Source organism: Trichosurus vulpecula, chromosome 5 (assembly GCF_011100635.1).
Source record: "Trichosurus vulpecula isolate mTriVul1 chromosome 5, mTriVul1.pri, whole genome shotgun sequence".
Lineage (NCBI taxonomy): Eukaryota > Metazoa > Chordata > Mammalia > Diprotodontia > Phalangeridae > Trichosurus > Trichosurus vulpecula.
Window position 1 is genome coordinate 174318302 of NC_050577.1, and position 24820 is coordinate 174343121.

A 24820-nucleotide genomic window follows, 5' to 3' on the forward strand; every position below is an offset into this window, starting at 1 on the left:
CCCTTCTCCCTCCCGGTTTTTTTTCTCTGTCACTCCTTCGCTCCCCGCCCCCTGCTCTGCTTCCGGTTGGCACTACTTCCGGTTTCTATAGCGGTGGGTTTAGAGAACAGAAGAGGGTCTTCAGTGGTCGCTCTTGCTTCTTACCATGGGGAAATCCGATTTCCTCACCCCCAAGGCCATCGCTAACAGGATCAAATCCAAGGGGCTCCAGAAGCTGCGATGGTATTGCCAGATGTGCCAGAAGCAGTGCCGGGATGAGGTGAGTGTGTAGCCCAGACCGGGCTGCCTTTCTGATGTGTGTGCTGCGCGATCCTCGCACCTGGAGGGGCCTGGAGTCCGAGTCCCGGCGCTGCGGGTCCTGGTTCAGAGAGACCGCAAAACGAATGGTGCGCGTGTGAGACTCGTTTGGGGAGCACTTGAACGCTTCAGTCAATCTAGAAATATTTGTTAAGCGTTTGCTATGTGCCAGCCACCGGGCTAAGCGCTGGGCATACAAAAAAAGGGGCGAAAGACAGCCCCTGCCCTCAAGGAGCTCACAGTCTAACGGGGAAGACAACATGCAAGCAAATACAAAGCAAGTTATATATAGAATAAATAGGAAATAATTGAAGCGCCGGAATTAAGAGGGACTGAGGAAGACTTTCTGGAGAAGGTGGGATTTTAGTTGAGACTTGAAACTAGGGAGGTCAATAGTCTGAGCAGAGGAGACATTCCAGGCTTGGGGGACAGCAGGAGAAAAAGCCTGGAGTGGAGAGATGGAAACGATTTCAGATTAAAGACTATCCTTTCCGCCTCCCCCCCCCCCCAATTCTTTTTTATTCTGAACTCCACAAACATCTACTAAACTGAGCACTGCTATATATACAGAGCGGCACAGAGAGGGTTGTACACGAAACTGCGAATCTTTACTATTGAGACCCTTATTTTCTTTTTAATTACATAATGAATTCAACACATAAAAACTGTTCTGCTCGTCTGTGTTCGCTGTTTTAATAACCATCCTTTTTCTTTTTGGCAACTCTGTTCCCTGCTCTCTTCTCTACCAAATTGAGAAGAAAGAAAAACAGAAATGCATAGTAAAGCCAAATAAATTCTCATATTGGCTGTGTCAGAAAATTTGTGTCTTATTCTGCAATTTGAGTCCATCCTCTCTCTGTCAGGAGGTGGCTAGCATGCTTCATCATTGGCTTCTGGGATCATGGTTATAGACTAAATCTTTTCTTCTAGCTCTACCTCAATCAAGAAACCAAACAGTATTCTGTATAAGATATTACAGTGTTACAGGGGAAAGATTGCTGCATTTGGAGTAATAGAAGCTTGGTTCAAATCTCAGCTCGGGTTTTTCAACTAATTGGCTGATAGTTTTTTATTGTTTTCTCCGCCAGAGGTCTGAAATAGTCTAAGAGGGCAAAAAGTAAAATAATCTTCTAACTCTTCTATATATGCCTATACTATATAAATAGTACACAATCCTCTGCACAGAGTCTCAAATTTTTAGACTTAACAAGTTTTATAGCTGAAAGACCTTTAGAGATCATGTAGTCTACATTTTCCCCCCCTCCCCCCTTTCCCTTTTCCTTCCTTCCTTCCTTCCTTCCTTCCTTCCTTCCTTCCTTCCTTCCTTCCTTCCTTCCTTCCTTCCCCCTTCACCAGTTGGGGAATATTGTTCTTATGAAATTTTCAGTATTTTGAAAGAAGTTGAGATTTCAGGGCAAGACCCAAGAGGAAGCATGGTGGTGGAACAACCATTGAGATGGGAGGGGTAGGTTTTGAATACTAGTTCTACTGTGATATTGATATCTCTGTGATATTGAGTAGGTTTTTTTTAAACTTAGACTCAATTTCCTCATCTGTAAAACGAAGGAGTTGAACTAGATGAACTCTGAGGTCTCTCTTTCCACTCTAAATCTTACAATGCAAGGCCTCACCACGAATAAGCTGCACAAGTGTAAGTTGAGGAGATGAGCCTAGATAATGCTTCTTTTGAAAAAGGATTGAGGATTTTAGTGAAAGGAAAGCTCAGTGTAAGTCATCAGTACTACCTGGAAGTCAAACAAAAAAAAAATAGTACTATTTTAGACTGTTTAAAAGAAGCATAATATCCAGATTGAAGGCCCCATTCTACTCTGACTTGGTTAGTCAGTCAAGCATTTATTAAATACCTACTTTGTATTAGGCACTGTGTATTGGGAATACAAAGTAAGCAAAAAAGAGTCCCATCCCTCAACAGACATTTTAATGGGAGAGGGGTGTGTGTGTGTGTGTGTGTGAGTGATAGACATGTCTCCAGTCTTAGTTTCTTCAATTGCAAAATGAAGCTAATAAAGCATAATAAACCTACCTCCCAGGATTGTTGTGAGGATCAAATGAGGTAATATTTGTAAACCACTTAGTATAGTTCTTGATACATAGTAGGTGCTTAATACATGCTTGTTCCATTCCACATCCCACCCTGTATTGGGTTCTGGGTCCAGTATTTTAGGATAGACATTGATAAGCTGGAATATAGGGTGCTTACCCACATGATGAGAGGACTGGAGACCATATCATAGAAATGTCTAGAATGGGACAGATAGCCTGGGGAGGTACATTGAAGATTTTCAGAGGTTCAATAATCACTTGTTGGCTGTGTTCTAGAAGGGATTCTTTTTGAGTTAGAGTTGGACAAGATGTCCACTTAGGTTCCTTTTACCTGTGTGATGCTGTTTGCAGTAGGGAGCCATAGACTAGGTACCCCTTCCTCTCTTATAAGAGAAGACTGAGGTCTTCATTTCCCTCTACCTTCTCAACTCTTTTTTTTTTAACCTGCTCAACTGTTACTCAGAATCATTACCTCAGTCAAGGCTCAGCTCTGGTCCACCTAGTTTTTTGTATTCTCGTCATCTTACTTTGTATTTTTGTACATATTGAACTCTATAGAAGAATGTAAATTCCTTGAGGGCAGAGACTGTTTTTCTGTTTTGATCTTTTTATCTCTACCTCCCAACATATTCTATGCATAGTAGGAGCTTAATATTTTTAGTTGAAATGAAAAATTATGGAGAGAAGCAAGTTTGGGACAATTTTCAACACACTGAATTTGAGGTAGTAACAGAATAACCAAATATAGCTTCCCAGCAGGTAGGATTTATGTGTATTGACAGGTAAGGCTGGAGTTATACATTTTGGTATCAGCTGCATACAGGCGATGAAGTCATGGGCATGGGTAATATCACTTTGCCACAGGTGCTTAGAAATGACCATTTTCCTGAAAAGTAACATAGGCCACAGCAGAAATTGTTCAACAAGAACAAATTTAGAGGAAGCTAGAGAATTGGGCTAGCCTTTAGGTGTAAAGGAGTAGAGATATATAAAAAACACCTCCCTGAAGAAGGGAATGCAAGAAATAGATAATACTTCAACCATGTGGAAGTGTCTAGGGAAAATATTTTTTGCCCTCCATCTTTCCCAGTATGGAGATGGAAATATAGTGATATGAAAAGGAGAGGGAATAAAGCCAGGATTTGAATATGTATAGGCATTAGCCTTGGAAAAGAGAGACCTTTTATTCTGAATCAGGTAGGAATGTGGATCAGATATTAGAACCCAGTTTGATGAATTATGAAAATTAAGAAAAATTTAACCATCATTTTTTCTGTTTTGTAGAATGGTTTTAAGTGCCATTGCATGTCAGAGTCTCATCAGAGACAACTCCTTCTGGCTTCAGAAGATCCTCAGCAATTTATGGATTATTTTTCAGAGTGAGTATCTCAATACTGAGTATCCATAGTTAAGAGACATTATTCAGTTGGGCAGCTAAGTGGCACAGTGAGTGGAGAGCTGTGCCTAGAGTCAGAAAGACCTGAGGTCAAATGCAGCCTCAGACACTTATTAGCTGGGTCATCCTGGGCAAGTCAGTTAACCCTGTTTGTCTTAGTTTCCTCATTTGTAAAATGAGCTGGAGAAGGACATGGCAAGAAAACCCCAAATTTCTGCCAAGAATACCCCAAAGGGGGCACGAAGAGTCGGGCATGACTCAACAACATTCAATTGAACTTTTAAAAAAATCAGTTTTTATTGATGTCCTTTTTTTAAACATTACCAAAGTTTCCCCTAGCATTCCTCCATTTCCCAGAGAGCCATTTCATATAACAAATAGTATTTCTTAAGATTCATCTTAAAACATTTTTAAAAAAATCAGCATAATTGATCAATCCATCAAAAAAATCTGAAAATATTGCCGTGTGTAATACTTGTGAACCTTCGTGAAAGGGTGGGCTGGAAATGACTTCTCATACCTTTTTTTGAGCCATGCTTGTTACAATTTTCACATTTTTTATTTTGGTGATTGTAATTGTACTTTGTATTTACTTTGTTATCATTATGTATATCTTTGTATGTAGATATTTCCATGATTCTGTGTATTTGTGACATTTGTCATTCCTTACAGCACTGGAACATTTCACTGCATTCCTGCACCACCACTTGTTTAGCCATTTCCCCCCATTGATGGGCATCTACTTTGTTTCCAGTTAGTTGAACATTGTAACTAATGATTTACTTTTGAAAAATAGAGAGTTCTTTTAGTGGGTCATGTTTTAGTAGGGCAGATTGTTTCCACAAGCAGCTATTCAAACTTAGAGCTGCACCAATACTTTAGAGATACCCTATATTACAGGATTTAAGAGCTGAAAGGGACCTTAGCAATCATTTATAACGGAACACTCATTTTACAGATGAGGATACTGAGGGTAAGTGACTTGTCCAAAGTTATGTAAATAGTTGTATTTTTGTTTCGGCAGCACGAAATTCTGTGTCTGTTCTTTTTATTTGTCTTATATAGCTTATTTAAAGAAATCAGGCTGAACTTACTTCAACTGTGTATCATAAATTCTCATGATATTACTTGGTCCTTGCCAAATAGTCCTTTCTATGTTTAGTTCTTCCTTCATAAGAATAGGTTATGTCAGAGTAACCTTATTTCCTTTTTTGACAAGGTTATTTAATTGGATGGATGAATGGACCCAGGAGGTTCACTCCCTCCTTCCTTATTTCTTTCCTTTCTTCCTCCTTCCTTTCCTCCTTCCTTCTCTCCCTCCTTTGTTCCTTCTCTCTCTCCCTTCCTTTCTTACCTTTTACCCAGTCCCTACCTGACAACCTCACAAAACTCAATCAGTTAATAAACATTTATCAAGCCCCTATGATGTTTCAAGCAGTTTGCTAAGTGCTGAGATACAAAGAAAGGTAAAAGAGCTTGCCCTCAAGGAGCTCACAATCTATTGGGAGAGATAATGACAGCAAATTAAAACAAAATATATACATACACACAGAAACAAATTATATGCAGGATACAACACAGTAAATAATTAACAGAGGGAAGACACTAGAATTAAGAGGGGTTGGGAAAGGCTTCTTTAGAAGATTGGATTTCAGTTGAACTTAAAGGAAACTAGGGAAGGAGTTGAGGACCTAGAATCTTCCAGGGATGGGGGATAGCCTAAAAAAACTGAAAGAAAAAAAAACAAAGCACAATACTTGTTACAAATTTTCACAGTCAAGCAAAAGAAATTTCCACATTAGCCACTTCTGAAAATGTACGTCTTATTCTACATCTTAAATCCATGGTAGCATATTACACCTTATTTCTCATTGATTTCTAAAATCATGGTTGGTCATCACATTGATCCGTATTATATGCTATTTTTGTGGAGATGAGATACAGGGATGTGGACTAGACCATAATACAGTCAAATGGATTCAGAACTGGTAGGATGGACATATTTATAAGAGCAGTTGTTAATGGTTCAGTGCCAGGGTGGCTTGAGAACTCCTGTGGAATACCTCCTGGATCTTTGTTAAGTACTGTGCTATTTAACATTTTTATTAATGATTTGATAATAAAGATGAAATACTCATCAAAATTGCAAATGACACAAAGGGAGGATTAACTAATAGTAGATGGCAGTCAGGATCTAAAAGGTTCTTTGACTCTCTTGATCCTCTTTTCTCTCAAGGTTTTCTGGGTGCCACTCTCTCCTGAGTTTCGTCATCCCTGTCTGACTGCCTTTTCTCAGTGTCCTCTGCTAGATGCTCATTCCGATCACACTTCCTAACCTTGGGTATCCCTCAGGGTTCTGTCTTGGGCCTTCTTCTCTTCTCCCTCTGCTACTTCATTGGATCTCATCAACTCCCATGGATTTAATTACCATCTTTATGCTGGTAATCCTCAAATGTAACTGTCCTGCCCCAGTCTCTCTGCAGACCTCCAGTCTTGCATTTCCAGTTGCCTTTCAGATATGTCGAACTAGATGTCCAGTACACATTTTAAACTAAAAATGTCCAAAACAGAACTCATTATTTTTTTCCCTGAAAACCTCCCCCACTCCTACCTTCCCTCTTACAATAGAGGACTACATCCTTCCAGTCCCTCAGACTCACAACCTAGGTATCATTCTGGATTCCTCACTACCTCACCCTTCCCTGCCCCACCACGTCCAGTCTTGCCAAGGCTTATTGATTTTACCTTTGCATCTTTTCTTGAATATGTTCCCTTCTCTCCTCTGACACTGTCACCATTCTAGTGCAGGCCCTCATCACCTCACACCTGGGCTATTGCAATAGCCTGTTGGTGCATCTGCCTGCCTCAGGTCTTTCCCCACTCCAGTCCATCTTCCAGTCACTAAAGTGATTTTTCTAAAGCTTAGGCTAACCATGTCATCCCACTACTCAATAAACCACAGTGAGTTCCTACGGCCTCCAGAAACAAATACAAAATGATCTTTTTGGCATGCAAAGCCCTTCATTATCTAGCCCCCTTCTGCCTTTCCAGTCTTACACTTTATTGCCTGACACATACTCTTTGATTCAGTGACACTGGCCTCCTGATTATTCCACAAACAAGACCTTTCTAGTCTTTTTATACCTTACTCCTTAACATGTAACAAGTGACACTTGTGTCCTGACTGGAAGAGCTAGGAACAAGACAGTCAATTTCTTGGCTCTGGGCATTCTCTCTGGCTGTCCCCCATTCCTGGAATGCTCTCCTTCCTCACCTCTGCCTACTGACTTCCCTAGTTTCCTTTAAGCCCCAGCTAAAATTCTACAGGAAGTCTTTCACAACCCCTTTTTCTTCTGGTGCCTTCCCTCTTAATTGTTTCTTATTTATGCTGATATAGCTTGCTTTATTTATATTTGTATGTATTTTGTCTCTCCCATCAGACTATGAACTCCTTGAGAAGGAGTTCAGGAATCCTTGAGGGACAGCCTCTTGCCTCTTTTTGTATCAAGGTGTCTAGCACATAGTAGGTGCTTAATTGATGTTTATTAATGGATTGACAGGCTAGATCATTGAACTGAATCTATTAAGATAAAAGACACTAGGGATAAACAAAAAGTGTTGCACGTGGTAACAAAATTTCAACTTCACAAATATAAGATGGAGGATATGTGGTTAGGTAGCAGTTATTCTGAAAAAAGATCTGGGGGTTTTAGAGACTGCAAACTATATGAGATAGCAATGTGATGCAGCAACCAGCTAAGCTTAATTTAGTATACTGAGAGACATATCTTCCAGGAACAGTGAAGTGATATACTCTGCCCTTGTCAGTTCTTGTCTGCAGTTTTGTGTTCCATTCTGGGCACTGCTATTTAGGAAGGATATTGATAAGCTGGAGAATGTTCATAGGAGGACAAGGACTTTGAGTCCATTCATATGTGGGTCAGATAAAGGAATTGGGTGTGTTTAGTGTGGAGAAGGGAAGATTTGGAAGGGAGCTAGCCTTAGAGAGGAGAGAAAATAGCTATCTTTAAATATGTGAAAGACTATGGAGTAGGGATTAGACTGGTTTTGTTTAAGCAGAAGAACCTGAAGGCAATGGGTGGAAGTACTAAAGAACCCAATTTAGGCTGATGTCAGAAAATAACTTCCTAACAATTTAGAGCTGTCTAAAAGTCTAACAGGGCTGCCCTGTGGCTTGCTTATACTTAGAAGTCTTGGGCATTCGCTGGAAAATCATTTGTTGTGTATGTTATAGTGAGAATTCCTTTGTGTGAAGTTAGGACTAGATGGCCACTAAGATCTCTTCCAACTCTCAGATTTCTGCCATTACTAACCCTCTTAAAATATCCACAGAATATAGACATTATCCTTCTGTATAGTCTTAAAACCTCTAGTCTTTCTCATTTCTTATTCCTGTTCCTGAAATACGAAGTGTGAAATTCATACTATTGTTATATAAGAGTTTACTCTAAAACCGACAGTAAAAAGAGATCTAGGCGCTATGTGTTTTTGAGCAGAAGCAACTGATTTCTGGGCAGCAGCTCTGTACACTTTTAAAATATTACCTTTAAAAGGTAACTTTTAATTGTGGAATTAAAGATACTGTCAGAACTGAGATTTATTCATTGTCTGAGAAGGATAGAGTTTTGATATAGGGAGACCCCAAAGATGAGATTGACCAATTTCTACATTTTATTGAGTTTTTTTTCTTCTCACTAGGCTTTTTTCCCCCCACCCAACTACCAGGTTGCATTATAACCTTTTGATACAGGTACAAATCTATATTAATTTGTCACTTCACCTTAAATAGTTTATGTGGTCTTGCCTAAAGATTGCAATCTCTTAGGATCTTTTCCCCACCTAAATTCTATGATTGGACCACTATTACAGTAATTATTAACATCTTTCACATAGCATATTTTATAGTTGTATTCAGATATTTAGTGGGATTTATTTAATATTTTTCTTCTCAATTTCAGGAAGATATTATGATGTGGTATGCATATGAATCTTGCCAAATTTACCTAAATATTTTTCTTTATTTTTCCCCAAGGGAGTTCCGAAATGACTTTTTAGAACTGCTCAGAAGACGATTTGGTAGGCAACTTATGTTATTCAAGTTACTTTCTAATTTTAATTTCATAATCTTCTCCACGTTTAACTGCTCTGTGTTCTTTGTTTTTAGGCACAAAGAGAGTCCACAACAACATTGTATATAACGAGTATATCAGTCATCGAGAGCATATCCATATGAATGCTACCCAGTGGGAAACGCTAACTGATTTTACCAAGTGGTTAGGCAGAGAAGGTAACTTTTTTTTAAAGAGTTAGAAGTATAATTGTTATATGTCTTTTTTAAAAAGGACAGCTGTTATAATTTACTGGCATATTTGTGAAATTAATAGGTGAATCAGGCAACAAAACAATTGAGGCAAATTTTCAAGGAGAAAGTTGGACTGTAATGTAGCAGGACTTTCTGTTGAATGCTCTTGAAAGGGCATTTTTTTTTCCTTTAAACCACCCCCTCTTAGGATTTGTTACCACCTTTACGTCTAATTCTTCTCATTCTTCTTGTTCAAGCTTCTTCAGTCTTATCTCACCTAGGTGGGTTTTGTATTTGCTTTCTCCTTTTTACTTTTATCTTTGAAGGATTAGATACTGGGGTGGGGAACCTGCAGCCTCCGAGGTCCATGTTGCTTTCTAGGTCCTCAGGTATGGCCTTTTGACTGAGTCCAGGTTTACAGAACAAGTCCTTTTAAAGGGGATTTGTTCTGTGAAGTTTGGATTCAGTCAAAGGGCTGTACTTGAGGACCTAGAGGGCCACATGTGGCCTGGAGGCCGCAGGTTCCCGACCCCTGGATTACAATGTGACTTCCTTGAGAGCAGCAACTGTCTTACTTTTGTATTTGTATCTCCAGTGCTTAGCATGGTGCTTTGTACTGAGGGCTTCATAAATACTTCATTTATTCATCAGTTGGGGCAAGATTGAAAGGGAGAAGTCTCATGTTTTTTCAGTCATGAACTCATAGAGTATTAGAGCTGGATGAGAACTAAGAAACAGCATCCAAATTTTTATTGTACTGATCTAGAAACTGAGACCCAGGGAGTTGAAATAAATTATTTTTCTAGTGACACATAGCTAGCTAATTGCGGAGCTGAGACCAGAACCCAGGATTTTTGAACATGGTTCAATGCTCATTCTGTATCTCACCATTTTCCACTTAATTGAGTAACTACTTAAAGAACATTTCCCCCATTATCTAGTCCACTACATTTACGAATTCTCTGCCCCAAAGCTTCTGTAAAGGCAGTAAGCATGTGATCTGAGGAGTGACAAAACGTTAACTTTGACTTGGGGAACAAGGTAGTTTACTTAGATTGCTCAGACCTTTGCTGTTGGCTAACCTTACTTACCAGTCATGATATAGTATTTGTAAAGCACGTAGTATAGTGCCTGGCTCGTGGTAGCCCCTATATAAATGCTTATTCTCTTCCTTTTCCTACTCTGCCTCTCTGTCCTCTCTGTGTCCCCGACCCCCAACTTTTCATACCTTAGAAACAATAAAACAAGAGTCTTACAACTTTTGTAGCTTTCTTTAGAACGGCAGAATGTTGTAGTGGGCAGAGCCCTGAACCTAGAGTGGCTTGTTGTAAAGAAAGTGCTTTGTAAGTGGTAAAATACTATGTAAATGTAAGTTTCTGTTGTCATTATTACTTCAGTATTTCAAGGATCTATGATTTCAGTCTGTGGGTTCTCCCTTTAATCAGACACCTCTCAGTCTCTCCCAGGTTTAGTCGACAATTATTTCTTGAGATTCTATAGCTATAAAGTCATAAGTCAGTGGCCAACCCTCTGGGATGGGCTTCTCTGAAGTTAGGAAGACCTCTCCTTGGGGGACTAATAGAATTCTTGCTCAGAGACTAGAATGTTGCACTTGCCAGAAGTTGTTTTTCATTGGCCTAGCTTTTAGAGAATTCAGAGTTACTTTGATGCCACAGTGAGGTATTAGTTGGATTTTTTAAGATTGTTATTTTTATATTAATTATAATTAAATATATGTTTCATGTTCTACCTCTTAAGTATATATACAGCAGTCCTCCCTATTAAGCTGCATCTTCTTCAAGAGCAGGTGTTTTTTCGTATTTGTGTTTCTACTGCCTAACATACTTACATTAGGCATTTTATTAAATGTTTGTTGAATTTAATTCCTAATCAGCTTTCATCTCCATTTATATTTTAGTTTTGAATGCAAAGTTTGATTATATATTTGTGAATTTATTTTTTAAGGTTTATGCAAAGTGGATGAGACACCCAAAGGTTGGTATATTCAGTACATTGATAGAGATCCAGAAACTATTCGTCGACAACAAGAACAGGAGAAAAAAAAGAAGCAGGACCTTGATGATGAAGAAAAAACTGCAAAATTTATTGAAGAACAAGTAAGAAGAGGTTTAGAAGGAAAAGAACAGGTAAGAAAATACTTTTCTCAAGAGAAAAGAGAGATTACTTCCCATTTACTTTTTGACGATGCCGCTAGGAAACTTCTTTGTAAACTTATATTTGAATAAATTTATTTTCATACATTAAAATATCATAACTTTCACTCATTCCAGGTCTCCATTAGGCTTCTTTGTCCATTTGTTCCTGTTTACTTTTCTCCATGTGGATCTAGTTATTTGCGCTTTTTAGCTTTGTGTTACTTCATAAAAGCGCTCTCTATATTTCTTTATATTCTCTGTGCTTATCTATTTTAATTGCATTATAGTATTCTGATACATTAATGTAACAGTTTATAGAATCATCCCCTTTTGCTGAATATTTAGGTTGCTTCCAGCTTTTTGCATTTAGAAATAATATTCTCCCTCTTCTCCATGGCTTCTCTTGAATTGATAACTGGCCAATAGCTAAAAGCAGTGAGTTTCCCCACTAACCCGCATACTATAAAGCCTCTAGAGAATCCTCTTTCCTCCACATGCCCCCGCCCCCCCAATGGTGAGGAAACAACCTATTCCTTCTGTTTCACCTCTCACTCCCCTGCCAAAAAAGCACCTCACAGAACTTGATTTCTTTTCCCTTTCATGGGGACCACAGTAGCTTACTGATTCTACTCCCTTCCTTGAACCTCATCCAAGCTTCCCACCTCAAGCACTACTCTGGAGCTGCCTTTCACACTGAGCCCTCATTTGCTAATAGTGTTTCTTCTAGAACTCCCATCTTCAGACTCAAAAAGGATTTCTCTTGAGGGCTGTTTCATTGCCCACATAGGAGAAAACTATCTTATGTAGCAAAGACCTTTCAGTCACCTTATTAGTAGTAGTTATTATGCCTATCACATTTGATCAGGCAAAACATCTCTGCTGTATTTAAGCGATCTTCCTGTGACCTGACAGGATTTGGACTAGATGGCTTCTGAGGTCCCTTCTAGCACTAGCTCTATGATTCTGTTATCTTAAATTTCTTTACATTCTTTGCGCTTATCTTTTTTCATTGCATTATAGTATTCTGATGCATTAATATAATGGTTTATAGAATCACCCCCTTTTGCTGGATATTTAGGTTGCTTCCAGTTTTTGCTGTCTTCCTTTCCCTCTTTTGGACAGTTTTTAAAGCCATGTTGCTCCTTTGCAGCTATAGACATAAATAGTTTCTCTGGATATTTGTCCTAAAGACCAGATGCAACTGAACAAAAGGCTGAATCTGACTCATTGGCTCATGTCCATTTCTAGTTAAAACATTAGACCAAGAAAAACTCAAGTTCTCTTAGACATTGTAGAGTAACTTCTTCTGACGCTTCAGTCTTTTACGTAGAAAAGGTTTTTTTAAATGACTGTTTTATTGTTTATTGTTTAACTTAAAGCATTATTTAAACTATAGACTGGTGTCTATAGTTAGTGAAAAGACTAGGTTGTTTAGAAAAGCTGCCATTATTAAGAATGTATTGGTTCATTCAGTGAAAATAGAATAATAGTTGGAAAACATTTACAGTAAAGAGGTTATTGCTAACAAAATAATTTTCATTTTTTTAGAAACTTAATTTAAGGTTGAGTCTTAGACTTAATTAGCTACATTGGGATGGTGTTAAAGTATGTTTCATGTCTCTGATTTCATTGATGTGTAGGAAACTTGAAGAGGAAAATTCCTTCAACCTCTGTAGGTCAACAATTGTTGAATAGCTTTATAGTCTTAGAGAACTGCCTGAGGCATTGAGGGATTGGGTGACTTTCACTGTACAACCTATGTGTCAGAAGTAGAACTTGTACCCGGGTTTTCTTAAGTCTTAGGTGTCAACAGGCAATCATAACTTCACAAAACTTACATGGAAGGTAGATTTATTACAAGAGAAATAAATGGGCATGTGGAACCCAAAGAGTTTACAATCCATATAGTAGTTTGCATATTTATGACAGCAGGACAAAGGAAGAAACACAAAACTCCACCTAAAGGAGTTTGGCATGGGAAGGGGAACAGTGCAGAAAGGTGGAAGAAGAACAAAACCCCTCCTGAAGGGGAGGAGCAAGGCAGAGGCAAAAGCTGCATTCTTTTCCCTTGGGAACTGCTAGACTATGAAGATAGGAGGGTCTGCTTATGTACAAGGGACCCAGCTGCAGGAGTGAATTTTCCAGCCTGGGAAGACTGCTGATGCCTATCTTGATTCCCAAGGAACACAGGGAGTCCAGTTTGGGATACAGACAACAAATTATATCAATTGGGGGGTGAGGGGAGTGGGCAGGGCTCATCCTTGATGTATTTAGAACCCCCTGCATGCTGTGGGTCTGGTGTTACTGGAAAATATGGCAATTCAAAAAGAGAAGGGACCCCTTAACATAGGTCATCTCTACTATGCCACACCTCCTCTGATATTAAAATAAAGAGCTAATTTCAGGCAGTTTCATATTCTGAATAAATCAAATGATGAACCTAAAATCTTGGAATTCTTAACTTTTCTTTCCAGGAATGTCCAGTTTTCACTGAATTAAGCAGGGAAAATGATGAAGAGAAAGGTAAGGGGTATTTTTTTTTAACATAGATGCTTTGAATTCCTGTAGAATGAAAAAGCATTTTAGTTCTTAATTTTTAAAATTTCTACCTGAATGTTTAATTTCTTGATTTGTTTAAAATTTACTAAAAAAAAAAACTTATGTTGTCACCTTCCTGAAGCATATTTTGATTTCCATTTTTCTTTTTTGGGGGTGGGGTGTCCCTAGTTGCATTCAATTTGAATAAAGGCGCAAGTACTTCAGGAGCTTCTTCAAAATCAAGGTTAGTAACATTTACAGTTACTTAATTAGGAATATGGAAAATTTTTGTGAAATATGTATAGGGGAGAAAGTTCTTATTCTTTAATAATTTATGTTGTAGTTGATAATTGAAAAAGCTCTTTATCTACATTATCTCATTTGACCCTTACAGCAGCTCTGTTAAGTGGAAATATATTTTGTGAATCATCTTAACTCTGATTTGGCTTAGCATGTTTTTTTCTCCTTTTATAGCAGGGACTTAAATTTTTTCGTCTTTAAAATTGGGGAGTTGAATTAGATGACCTCTATGGTCTTTTCTGGCTCTGTAAGTCTGATTATGGCTTATTTGGCACTTACTTATATAAGATGTTATGTTTTCAGAAAAAGATGTTTTGATACTTTGTTATACCTTTTTTTTTAACTTCTAGGGGTATGGTCTGTCTAATTAAGTTTTAATGATTAATATTGTTAAATCATGAAGGCTATGCAGTTTTCTCATTTCAATGCCCTGTCATATAAATTAGTATCATTAACACAGGTAAATATAATTCCATTATAAAGGATAATGTTCACAATTTTCATTGAAATTTTACGTGTCTGTATTTGGTTTAGATCCTACTCATTAGTTTTTGTTAGATTTTTAGAATCCTTAGCTTCTTTAAAGCCTGAGCTTTGGTCCTATTCCCTGCAAGATAGGATATCCCTAGTTGTTTGTGCCCTCCATCTCTTGAAATAAGTATTTAAAATTTGTCTCTTTATGTGTTGAATCACCCACGAAAATGTAATTCCTCGAGAATAGGGGTAATCGTTATTTTTGCCCCTATTGTTCTCTTGGGCAATTTCATTTGTGATTTGTTGTGAGTGTTCAGCACTTTTATTTCTTTCTCATATCATGGTTTGCAGGGAGCCCGATGATTTTTAAATTAATCTCTTCTTGAACTCTTTTCCAGGGTGGTGGTTTTTGATATCATATATCCTATATTTTCCAGTGTTTTGATTTTGTTCTTATATTTTTTGCTGACTCATGGAGTCATTGATTTCTCTTTGGTCTATTTTACTTTTCAGGGAATCTGTTACTTGGGTAAAGTTTACCACTTTCTCTCTTGTTACTTATTCTCTTTCCAGTTCTTTCCTGAATAGTTTTTATTTCACTTTTTTTTTTAATCTCTTGCTTCATTTCTTCTGGTATTCATATAGTCCTTGTGGAAAATCCATTTTTTTCTTTTTGGGTCTTTGCTTGACATTGCTATGATATCATTATTCTGAGTTGGATTTTGGGGCATCTCTCTAGATCTATGATGAGATCTTTATCCTGGTCTGTGTGTTCTTTGATTTACACATTTCTTCAGCTTTAGTTCCTGAACTGGGCCTTTGAGCCAGGGCCAGGTACTGCCCTCAACTATACTTTTTGGTAGGGTAGTCTTCCCCTTGTTCTTGACCTGAGTTACCTGGATTTTTGTGCTGATTTCTGTCTCCAGGAGAGTTATCTACAGTTAGAATGCTGATAGATTTTAGACCTTCCATGGGTCTGTGAGGTTCAGTATGCTCAATGTTCAGGGTCCTGTATGGTGTCTCAGGGCAGAGTACTACGGACCATGGAGTTCTTGGGCTTAGGATGTCCTAGATGCTGATGCATGCATACTGATCACTGCTGTTTCAGGTTGCTTTTAGTTTATGTCGTGGGTTTCTGACCACTCTGAGATTTATGGTAACCCTTCACTTTTGCTGCCTCCAGAAACATAGCCTTCTAGTCTACCCGTGTCTTTAGCTTGACTTTGGTCACTGAGAGGCCTCTGGCTGTTTTTTTTTTTTTAATGCCATTCTAGGGAGGATAAAATGAAAAATTATAGTTTCTCATTTGATTTCTCGATTATTATTTGGTTTGGTACTATTTTGTGGGTTTTTTTATATTTGTTTTGGGTTTTTTTTTGACTGTGTGAGGGAGCTGCACTGCCTTTTTCTCCTCAAGCAGCCATCTTAGCCAGGAATCTATTAATGATTTGATATAAATTTGGAAGGAGGACCCTAGTAAGGAGTTATATTCTTGGCCGTGTGATACTTAACATTTTTATCAAAGACTTGGATGGCTATAAATAGTATACTTCTCAAATTTCTAGATGACACAAAGTTTGGAGAGCTAGCCTAAGGCTGGGTGACAGATCTAGATCTTTCTGGGGTCTAAAAAGAGCTCAGTTGTCTATAGCATTGGTGTCAAACCTAAACAGAAATGGGGCTGCTAAACTATATATAAGGATTCCTGCAGGCCACATATTGACTCAGAAAACTAGATATTAACCCTATATATTTTCTATTGTATTTTTAATTTATTTTGTTAAATGTTTCCCAATATTTTAATCTGGTGCAGTTCTGAGTGTTGTGGCCGCCTATTCGACACCTGGGGCAGAATCTAATGAATGAAATTTAATGGGGATAAATGTAAAATTTTACATTTGAATTTAAGAAATCATCTTCATAAGTATAAGATGAAGGTGGAATGTCTAGATAGTAATTCTTCTGGAAAAGATCTTGGCACTTTAATAATAGAACTGTAAACATTACATGAGTCAGCAGTATGAGATGGTAATCTGAAGGTTACCATGAGATATAAAACTCTTACATTTGAGAGAGGCATAGTGTGCAAGACTAGGGAGACAATAATCTTGTTTTATTTTGTCCTTGTCAGATCTGGGTGCCACATTTTAGGAATGACATTGATAAGCTGGAGAGTATCCAAAGGAGGGCAACCAAGGTAGTGAAAAACCTCAAGATCATACCATAAGAGGATCTCTGGCAGGAATTAGAGATGTTTAAACTGGAAAAAAGATTTACTGGGGACATGATAGCTGTCTTCCAGAATCTGAAAGGCTGTTGTGTGGATGAGGGATCAGACTTGTTCTCCTTGGACCCCAAAATGCATAACTAGGATCATTAGGTGGAAGTTGCAGAGAGTCAGATTTTGACTGGAACTATGGAAGAATTTCCTAACAATTAAAGCTACCCAAAAGTGGAATGAACTGCCTCATGAAGGGGAACCCACTGCCTCTTACTCTTCAATTCTTCAAGGAAAGGCTGAATGACTACTTGGATTCTTAATTAGGTATGCGTTGGACTAGATGGCCTCTGTGTTTTTATTTTCAATTTCTGAGATTCTGTGAAAGTTTACATGGCTGGTCAGTGCCTCTATGGTGACTAGAACCTTGTGAGCTCCTGTCTAAATTTGTTATCTTCTAAACCTTGGTACCTTCTGTGTTCTTTTGATTGATTTTAATTCTTACAAATCAGAGGTGCTATCAAATATAATGATTCTCTTGTTGATCTTTATTGTAAAACAATTTATTTGCAAATGGCATTTGCTAGGTCAGTCAGCAAGCATTTATCAGGCAACTGTTATGTGTTAGACATTGTGCTAAGTGCTGGGAAGAAAGGTAAAAGACAGTCCCTGATCTCAAGGAGCTCACAGTTGACTGACCTGGTCTTTGTTTCCATCAGTTCTCTAGGTCCTAGTGCATTGAACATGGTGGGGACTGCAGCATCAGTGAAACGGAAAGAATCATCCCACAGTTCATCTCAGTCAAAAGAAAAGAAGAAAAAGAAATCTGCACTTGATGAAATAATGGAGGTATAGTTATAGAGGGTATCTCATAAAATATTAATTGATTCTTAAAGGGGTGATTAATTATATATTTCAAAGCTAATGAAAATCCAAGAAGTGGTTAATGAATGTTGTGATATATTATACAAATAAATGTCCATCTTGGACTGGGCAAGTTTATGCACACTATTTTGAGAAGTGATTGTTAGCTGTATCCGTCTGTGAAGTTATCTATTTAGAAAACCAGAATAAATACCGCACTTTCTTGCCTGAAGAGTTGTCATTAAAAATCACTATACAGTTTGGGTACAGAATTAGGAAGGTCAGCAATAACAAATTACCAATCAAAGCTTTATATCCAAAGGGTTATTAAAGCCAGAACAATTATTTTTCCCCTTAGTCTCTGAGCTAATTTTTTTCCTCTTTGGAAATACATATTCTCATTAATCAGACCTTAATATTAGACCAATATCTTTATGCCCTTCCATTGCTTCCAACCTTAGCACATCCTGACAAGTGATTAAAGATATCCAGATGAGGTGTTTTTAGTTTTTTGGTCAAGCTCAAAATCATGAATCTTCAGTTAAAGTAATTTGTACAGTTGAAAGCATTTAACTGATAAGGGTCAGTTTGTGGCTCTAAAACTAATTGGGACTTTGTACATGTTCTAGTGGATATCTATCTCTGCAGCCCCCAGACCTTACCTTTACCCTACCTAAAAAGGGAGGAGAAGGACTGGATGGAAACTGAATACTTCTGTTGTTAAAATGATTAAAACAGTTGCTGTGTCTTTCCCTCTCCCTAACCAAAGAAACTTTCTACTTTTTTCTGGCCATCATGATTGACATAAAATATTTTTGAGGTCATTGAATGTGATCATTTTTAGTCTGTGCATCATTGTGTTATACCTGCCATTGTCTTTCAGGAATGCATTTTTATCTATGGATTTAAAAATTTCATCCCTTAAAAATTAATTTAGGTAGTACTGATAAAGTAAAATCTCTAGTGCTTTTATCTGTTGTTTTTTTTCTATTGGTCAGTCTCCTCTGATGTTGGAAATTCACCCTGTGTAGGACAAACTGAAAGGCTTAAGTATTATATAAAAGCAGCAAACTAAGTAGTTGCTTTAAATGGCATACCCTCCAGATTAATTTCTTTCAATTGTAACCTTGAATATCTTGGTTACTCTTCATTTATATGAAAAGTTGGAGATTCTAGAATTAGGTTTCACTTGGAGATATAGTATTCTCATTTGTTCCCAAGGAAAGTTGGAAAATCAGGGTTAACTTTAAGCTGCTAAGAATGTCAATCTGAGTATGTGACAGAGTTCTGTCATCCATTTATCTATTCCCCCTTCTGATTGTTTGTATTTTTTATTTCTCTCTTCCTCTGGCTTTATTATCATCTTCAAATAATTTCAGATGCCATTGGCTTCTTGTGCTTAAACTTGCTCTGATACTGAAAGTATAATCCCTACTCTTACTTTGCATAAATGTCATTTCTAGTCTTTAACATTGGGAAAGATGGACAAGCTAGTTTCAGGTGCTGAAGGTAGTTGCATTTGTTCCATTCATCTTTAAAAGTGAATGAGATGAGAAATTTTAGGAATCCTGCTTTGCCTGCTTTTTAACAATTAACAGTCCATAGCTTACAGTCACCCAGCCAACAGGCATTTAAGTATTTATTCTGTTCCAGGCATTCTGCTAAGCACTGGGGATATAGAGAAAGGCCAAATCAGATCTTGCTCTTAAGGAGTTCACAATCTAGTGTGGAGACAAAATATAAAATGAGAAAATACTAGTAGTTGAAGGGGGTTATCTTTTGCAGGAGGTAGAATTTGAGCTGAGAAAGAAGCTAGGGAAACTAAGAGGCAGAAGTGATGGAGGAGAGCATTCCAGGAGTGGTGCAAAGGCCCTGATGTGGGAGATAGAATATTTTCTGTGAGGAACAGTGAGAAGCCCAGTATAGCTACCTAGAGCCTGTGGAGAGAAGTCAGGTCTAAAGAGACTAGAAAGGTCAGAAGGGCTGACACTTTAGATAAGTCAATGGAGGAAATTCTTACCCTGGGATTTTTCACACTTATGACATGCCCTGAGTCTTTGGTGTTCAACTTATTGACCATAATTTTTTTTCATTCTTCTCTTTCCCCTTTCTCTCTCCCAATCCAAGCTATCCCTGCCTTTTGGAATACTTTTTCCGGAATTTTGTGTAAATTGCTTTTCTTTTTTCTTTTTCTTTTTTTTTTTAAATTATAAACTCGACAAACTTCACCAAGCAGGAATATTTCCATATACAAAGAAGGCCAAAAAGAGAATCATATATGAAACCATGAATCTTTATAGTTTTTGTTTTTTTATGGTCTCCTCTTGGTGATTAAAAATGATGTTTACAACTTATTAAGGACTTTATAGGAACAGTATTATGAATAGCTTATTTGTTTTGTAGCTTGAAGAACAAAAGAAAAAAAGTGCTCGAACAGATTATTGGCTGCACCCTGTAAGTACTAGTTTTTAAGTAAGTACTAATTTTTAAGGCCCAGATTTGTCTTAATATGAAATTTTTTTCTGTTCTTGTTTACCACAAATATCTCATTTTCCAAATACAGATTCTTTTTAGTGAGTTTTCTACAATGTATTTAGTAATTTTCATAAAAAGACTTGCTTCTGTAGCTAATGACTTCAGGTCTTTCAGTTAGGATACAATATATTTCAGAGCATTCCTTTATACTTCAAGAAAGGAATAGCTTTGTTTTACAGGAAAGTGCTAAATCTAGCAATAGATAATTTAAATTGAAGATTGTAAGTATCCCTTTGAATATGAGAATTTGTTTTCTACCTTTTTCTAAGAGAATAAGGACTAGCTAGGTTTTCATATCTGAGACTGAAGATAATTTTTAGCTAAGAAACTTTAAAATGTTCCTGGATTATAGAAGAAAGCTGATTTGAATCTGGCAGGCCAAGGAAAAGCATTTATATTTATTTATTGAGGCACCTCTTCTGAACTTAGTAAGCTGGAAAGTTTTCACAAAACTTTTTTTTTATTTTGAAGTGGCACTCAATCTTGTGAGGAGACAAATCTTAGAAGAAATAATTGTGCCAATTACAAAATGAAAGTATTTAAACTAGGAGATGAGAGTCTGGTCACATCGGTATGTTGTATCTATCCCTGTCTTTGAAAATCAATTGCATCTTTATTTTTACCTTTATGTCTTCTTTTTTACCACTGTAAAATGGAGATAATTCTCACTAGTGGTGGCAATGAGGATTAATTCAGAAAGTGTTTCTAAAAAGAAAATGCTTCTTGTTGTAATGTAAGAAATTAATACAATTTGTAATACCATTTTAGATAACTATACCTGATTAATTTAGGAATATGAAAATTGAATCATCTTTATTTATCTCATTTATGGGTTGAAGTTTAAGGTCATTGTAAACCTTTTGAAGGCAATGTCTGAGTTTATGTGAGAATGAGGGTTTATTTTTCCTTTCTCTCTTATAGAAGCAAATAGATATTCCTCCACACCTAACCAATGGAGAATGTTATTATACCCTGTAGGAGGGAAAAATCAACCTAGTTGTTTTAGAAATATTTTTTTTCCCCTTATGATAGGTATTTTTTGAAAATTGGTAGGTTTTGTGTTTTCTTTAGAGATTTTTTGTCATCTGGAGTTTTATAATAAAAGCTATAATGAGAATAAAACCTGAATCAATCAGATTAATTTCATAGGTTTATAGAGTTATTGTTGAAAGGGATCTTAAAGATCATCTAGTCCAATATATTCATTTTATAGGTGAGGAAAATGAGGTTCAGAAAGTTTAAGTGATTTGCTTAGGGATACCAGGGAGTAAGTGGCAGAGACAGAATTGAATTCAGGGCCTTTGATCAGGCACTCTTTTAATACAGGACTCTCTCTACTATGCCACTAAATCCTGTTGGCAATTCAGTGATTTTTTGCTTAGTAAATAATTGTAATTCTCTGAAGTGTTGCTGGTTTTTATGGAATAGCTGTTATTCCAAGAATATGATATCCAGTTGTAATTTATCAACAGCTTCATATGGCTTACATTTATACAGTTAAAATAACCAATATGTTAATGTTGTTCAGCCTTTTTTTAATCTAAGGAGGTGTATTGTATTAGATATTTTAAACTATTCCAGTAATTGTTTTCATTAATTTTCTATTTTCTTTTTACCCTTGAAGCAGTTTGTCTAACTATGAATTTTTCAAAACTCTAGAAAGAAAGGAACTTAGTGGGTAAAAACTATAATTGCATAATGAGTCTTCATTTCTCTTCAGGTTACCTCATTTTATGGCCTTTGGTAAATTCAGCTTATTTTCTGATGACATGCAGTAGTACCTGAGTCAAAAAAACTGCCTACCCTGGCATTAATTAGCTTCTTTTCTGAGTTTTCAGGATAGACTTGGATTAAGAAGGTTCAAATGTTCTCTTAGATACTAGAAAGAGTTCTAGTATTAAAAGACTCTCTTCTTTGTTGCCTTACACCCCTTCTGCCCTCCCACGTACCAGCCTCCTAAACTTTTTAAAATTCAGTATTTAACATGGCTCAATGTAGGACTGGTATCTAGCTGTTCTCTTTTTAAAAATAAACATTTGAAATAACAGATACAAAATCATTGTACTGAATATAGCAATAAATGAACCAATTGAATTTTCATTGCTAACTTTTGGAAAACATCAGAATCAGGAAGACAGAAAGAAGAAACAAGCCCAACATCTATTCATGCGAAATATGTAATTGTAATTTTTTTCTACCATTTGCAAATTAGATTCTGAAAAGATAGATAATAAGAGTTAATTTGAAAATTCTTAGTAAATCAAAAATTGGAAGTCATATAATGAGAAACTTTTGAACTAATTTGACTATAATACATAAGCTTAAAGTTTTCCTACTATTTTTTCTAGGAATCTTTGCTAATTCCTATATCTGTCAAGATTGAACACTGGTTAATTTTGTTTTTTAAAAGTTTCTTAAACTTTTCTTTTTTTTTTTGGAGGGGGGAAGGCAGGGCAATTGGGGTTAAGTGACTTGCCCAAGGTCACACAGCTAGTAAGTGTGTCAAGTGTCTGAGACGGCATTTGAACTCCGGTCCTCTTGACTCTAGGGCCAGTGCTCTACTCACTATGCCACCTAGCTGCTCCAAGTTTTTCAAACTTTAATTGTAAATAGTGAAATTTTACACTTTTCTTACTGTCTTTTTTGTTGAGTGTTAGAATTTTTGAGTATGTTTGATTAAGTTTATATATACATATATGTATACATATATATTTTAAAAAGAATGAAATCAATGAAATAATAGACTATACATGGAAGACATGAGTTAATGGGGTTAAAATTCAAGAGGTAAATGTTCTTAGTTGTCAAAATATTTTCACCATGGAGTGAAGAATCTTCTTGTCTTAACTCTTCTTTGGTAATAGTGATCTGAACAAGAAAGTAGAGATTTTTAAGAGAATGTTTTGCTCATAGATTAGCCAGCAGTGGCCAGGTTTGGAAATCTGTGCCTTTCTATGTAGCATAGCACTAACAGCTGATTTAGGAAAAGCTCTTCCATAAACATTAACTTAAAGTAAAGGAACACAATAGAAAGGAACATTCAATTCTTTTTCTAAAATAACTTCATTTTTTTTTTGTTTTTGTTAAAGGAAATTATTGTGAAAATTATAACCAAAAAACTTGGAGAAAAATATCATAAGAAAAAGGGAGTAGTCCAGGTAAGTCTATAAAGCTGTTGTCAGCCAGAATATTTGGAGAAATTGGGTAAATTTTTTGTTCTGTAATGAAGCACCAGTATGTTGACCAGTTATAGCTTGATAGTTTAGTGCTGCTTTGGGGGCCAAAGTCTTCTTTTTGAATCCTCAAAGAGCAAGAAACATTTTTAAAATGCAACAGTTTCTTACATTTCCTATATCTCTCTACATTCAGCTGTTTACCAAATTCTCTCAATTCTGTTTCCATAAGAGGTCTCGAATCCATTCTCTTCTTTCTATTCTTCGTGCTTCCACTGTAGTATATAATACATCTTACCTGGACTGCTCTATTAGCCTAACTGGTCTCCCTACTTCTAGTCCCTTACTTGTTCTGTCTTTCATATCGCTTTCTGAAGCATCTTTCTGATGCATTGGTCTGATAACATTAACATTCTCTTGCCCTTACTCCCTTTCACCTACAGTTTCAGCCCAGTTGTACTGTTCATTATTTCCTGATTTCTTTCTGTCCTTTTTTGCTTCAGTGCCCTTGTTCTTCTCATTCCCCATGCCCATATCTATCCATGTATTAAAATCCTTCCTATTTTTTTAAGGCTTACCTTAAATACCTTATTCTCCGTGAAGCCTTCCCTGATTCTTTACCTTTTCCTCCTCTTTGCCTTCTCAACCCCTTGCCTTGCAGGTGGAAGCAATATCTTCTTCAACTCTCAATCTCTTTGTACTTTGTGGGATTTCGCCTTTATACTTAAAAACAAATTATAAAATTGATGCCTCTTTTTTAAATCTCACATTCATTTACACATATATCTCCTTTCCTTGTAATAAAGATTTTTAAAAATTCTTTTTAAGTTTAACAAAACCAACCAATATATCTGTGCCTGACAACTTATGAAATAGTCCACATCCTTAGTTCCCCATCTCTTCACTGAAGATAGTGATGGTGATGATGATGATAGCTAGGATTTGTGTAACACTTTAAAGTAGGGAGGTACATTTTTTCATCTCTTTTCCAGGACCAGTGTTCATGATGATACAGCATTTATATAGTGCTTTAAAGTTTACAGAGCACTTTACTACATTATCTTGTTTGATTCTCACAAGAAGCTGTGAGATCAGTTAATAAACATTTATTAAGTGCCTGCTATGTGCTAGGCTAAGCTCTGAGGATACAAATATGAACAAAAAAGATAGTTACTAGCTTGTAATCTAATGGGGGAAGATAGGTGCTGTTTTATCCCATTTTTGCAGATGAAAAAACTGAATCTGCAAAAGGCTGCATGATGTTGTAAGGGCCACACAACTAGTAATTATTTGAGGCAGGATTTGAACTTGGGTCTTCTGGACTCCAAGTTGGATAGGGACCAAGCTTCCAGTTGGGCAATATAGCTTTCTTTCTTTCTTTCCTTCCTTCTCTTTCTTTTCCTTCCTTCCTTCCTTCTTTTCTTCTTTTTCCACATAGTGCTCTGCCCAAAGGAATTGTAAATTTTAATCTCTGAAATTTTT

The 24820-nt window shown here is 36.8% G+C and overlaps 1 protein-coding gene across 1 annotated transcript in view; it reads left to right on the top strand.

The window, feature by feature from the left end:
* The first annotated feature begins 42 nt into the window (after positions 1–42).
* KIN (Kin17 DNA and RNA binding protein) overlaps positions 43–24820 on the top strand; it is a 30769-nt gene continuing 5991 nt past the window's right edge. The window contains exons 1-10 of the mRNA XM_036761869.1: positions 43–259; positions 3646–3740; positions 8811–8854; positions 8943–9065; positions 11046–11227; positions 13711–13759; positions 13964–14018; positions 17486–17615; positions 20034–20084; positions 23255–23323. Of these exons, the coding sequence (XP_036617764.1) occupies positions 146–259; positions 3646–3740; positions 8811–8854; positions 8943–9065; positions 11046–11227; positions 13711–13759; positions 13964–14018; positions 17486–17615; positions 20034–20084; positions 23255–23323 (912 nt within the window). The 5' untranslated portion in view covers positions 43–145. The remainder of the gene's footprint in view (positions 260–3645; positions 3741–8810; positions 8855–8942; positions 9066–11045; positions 11228–13710; positions 13760–13963; positions 14019–17485; positions 17616–20033; positions 20085–23254; positions 23324–24820) is intronic.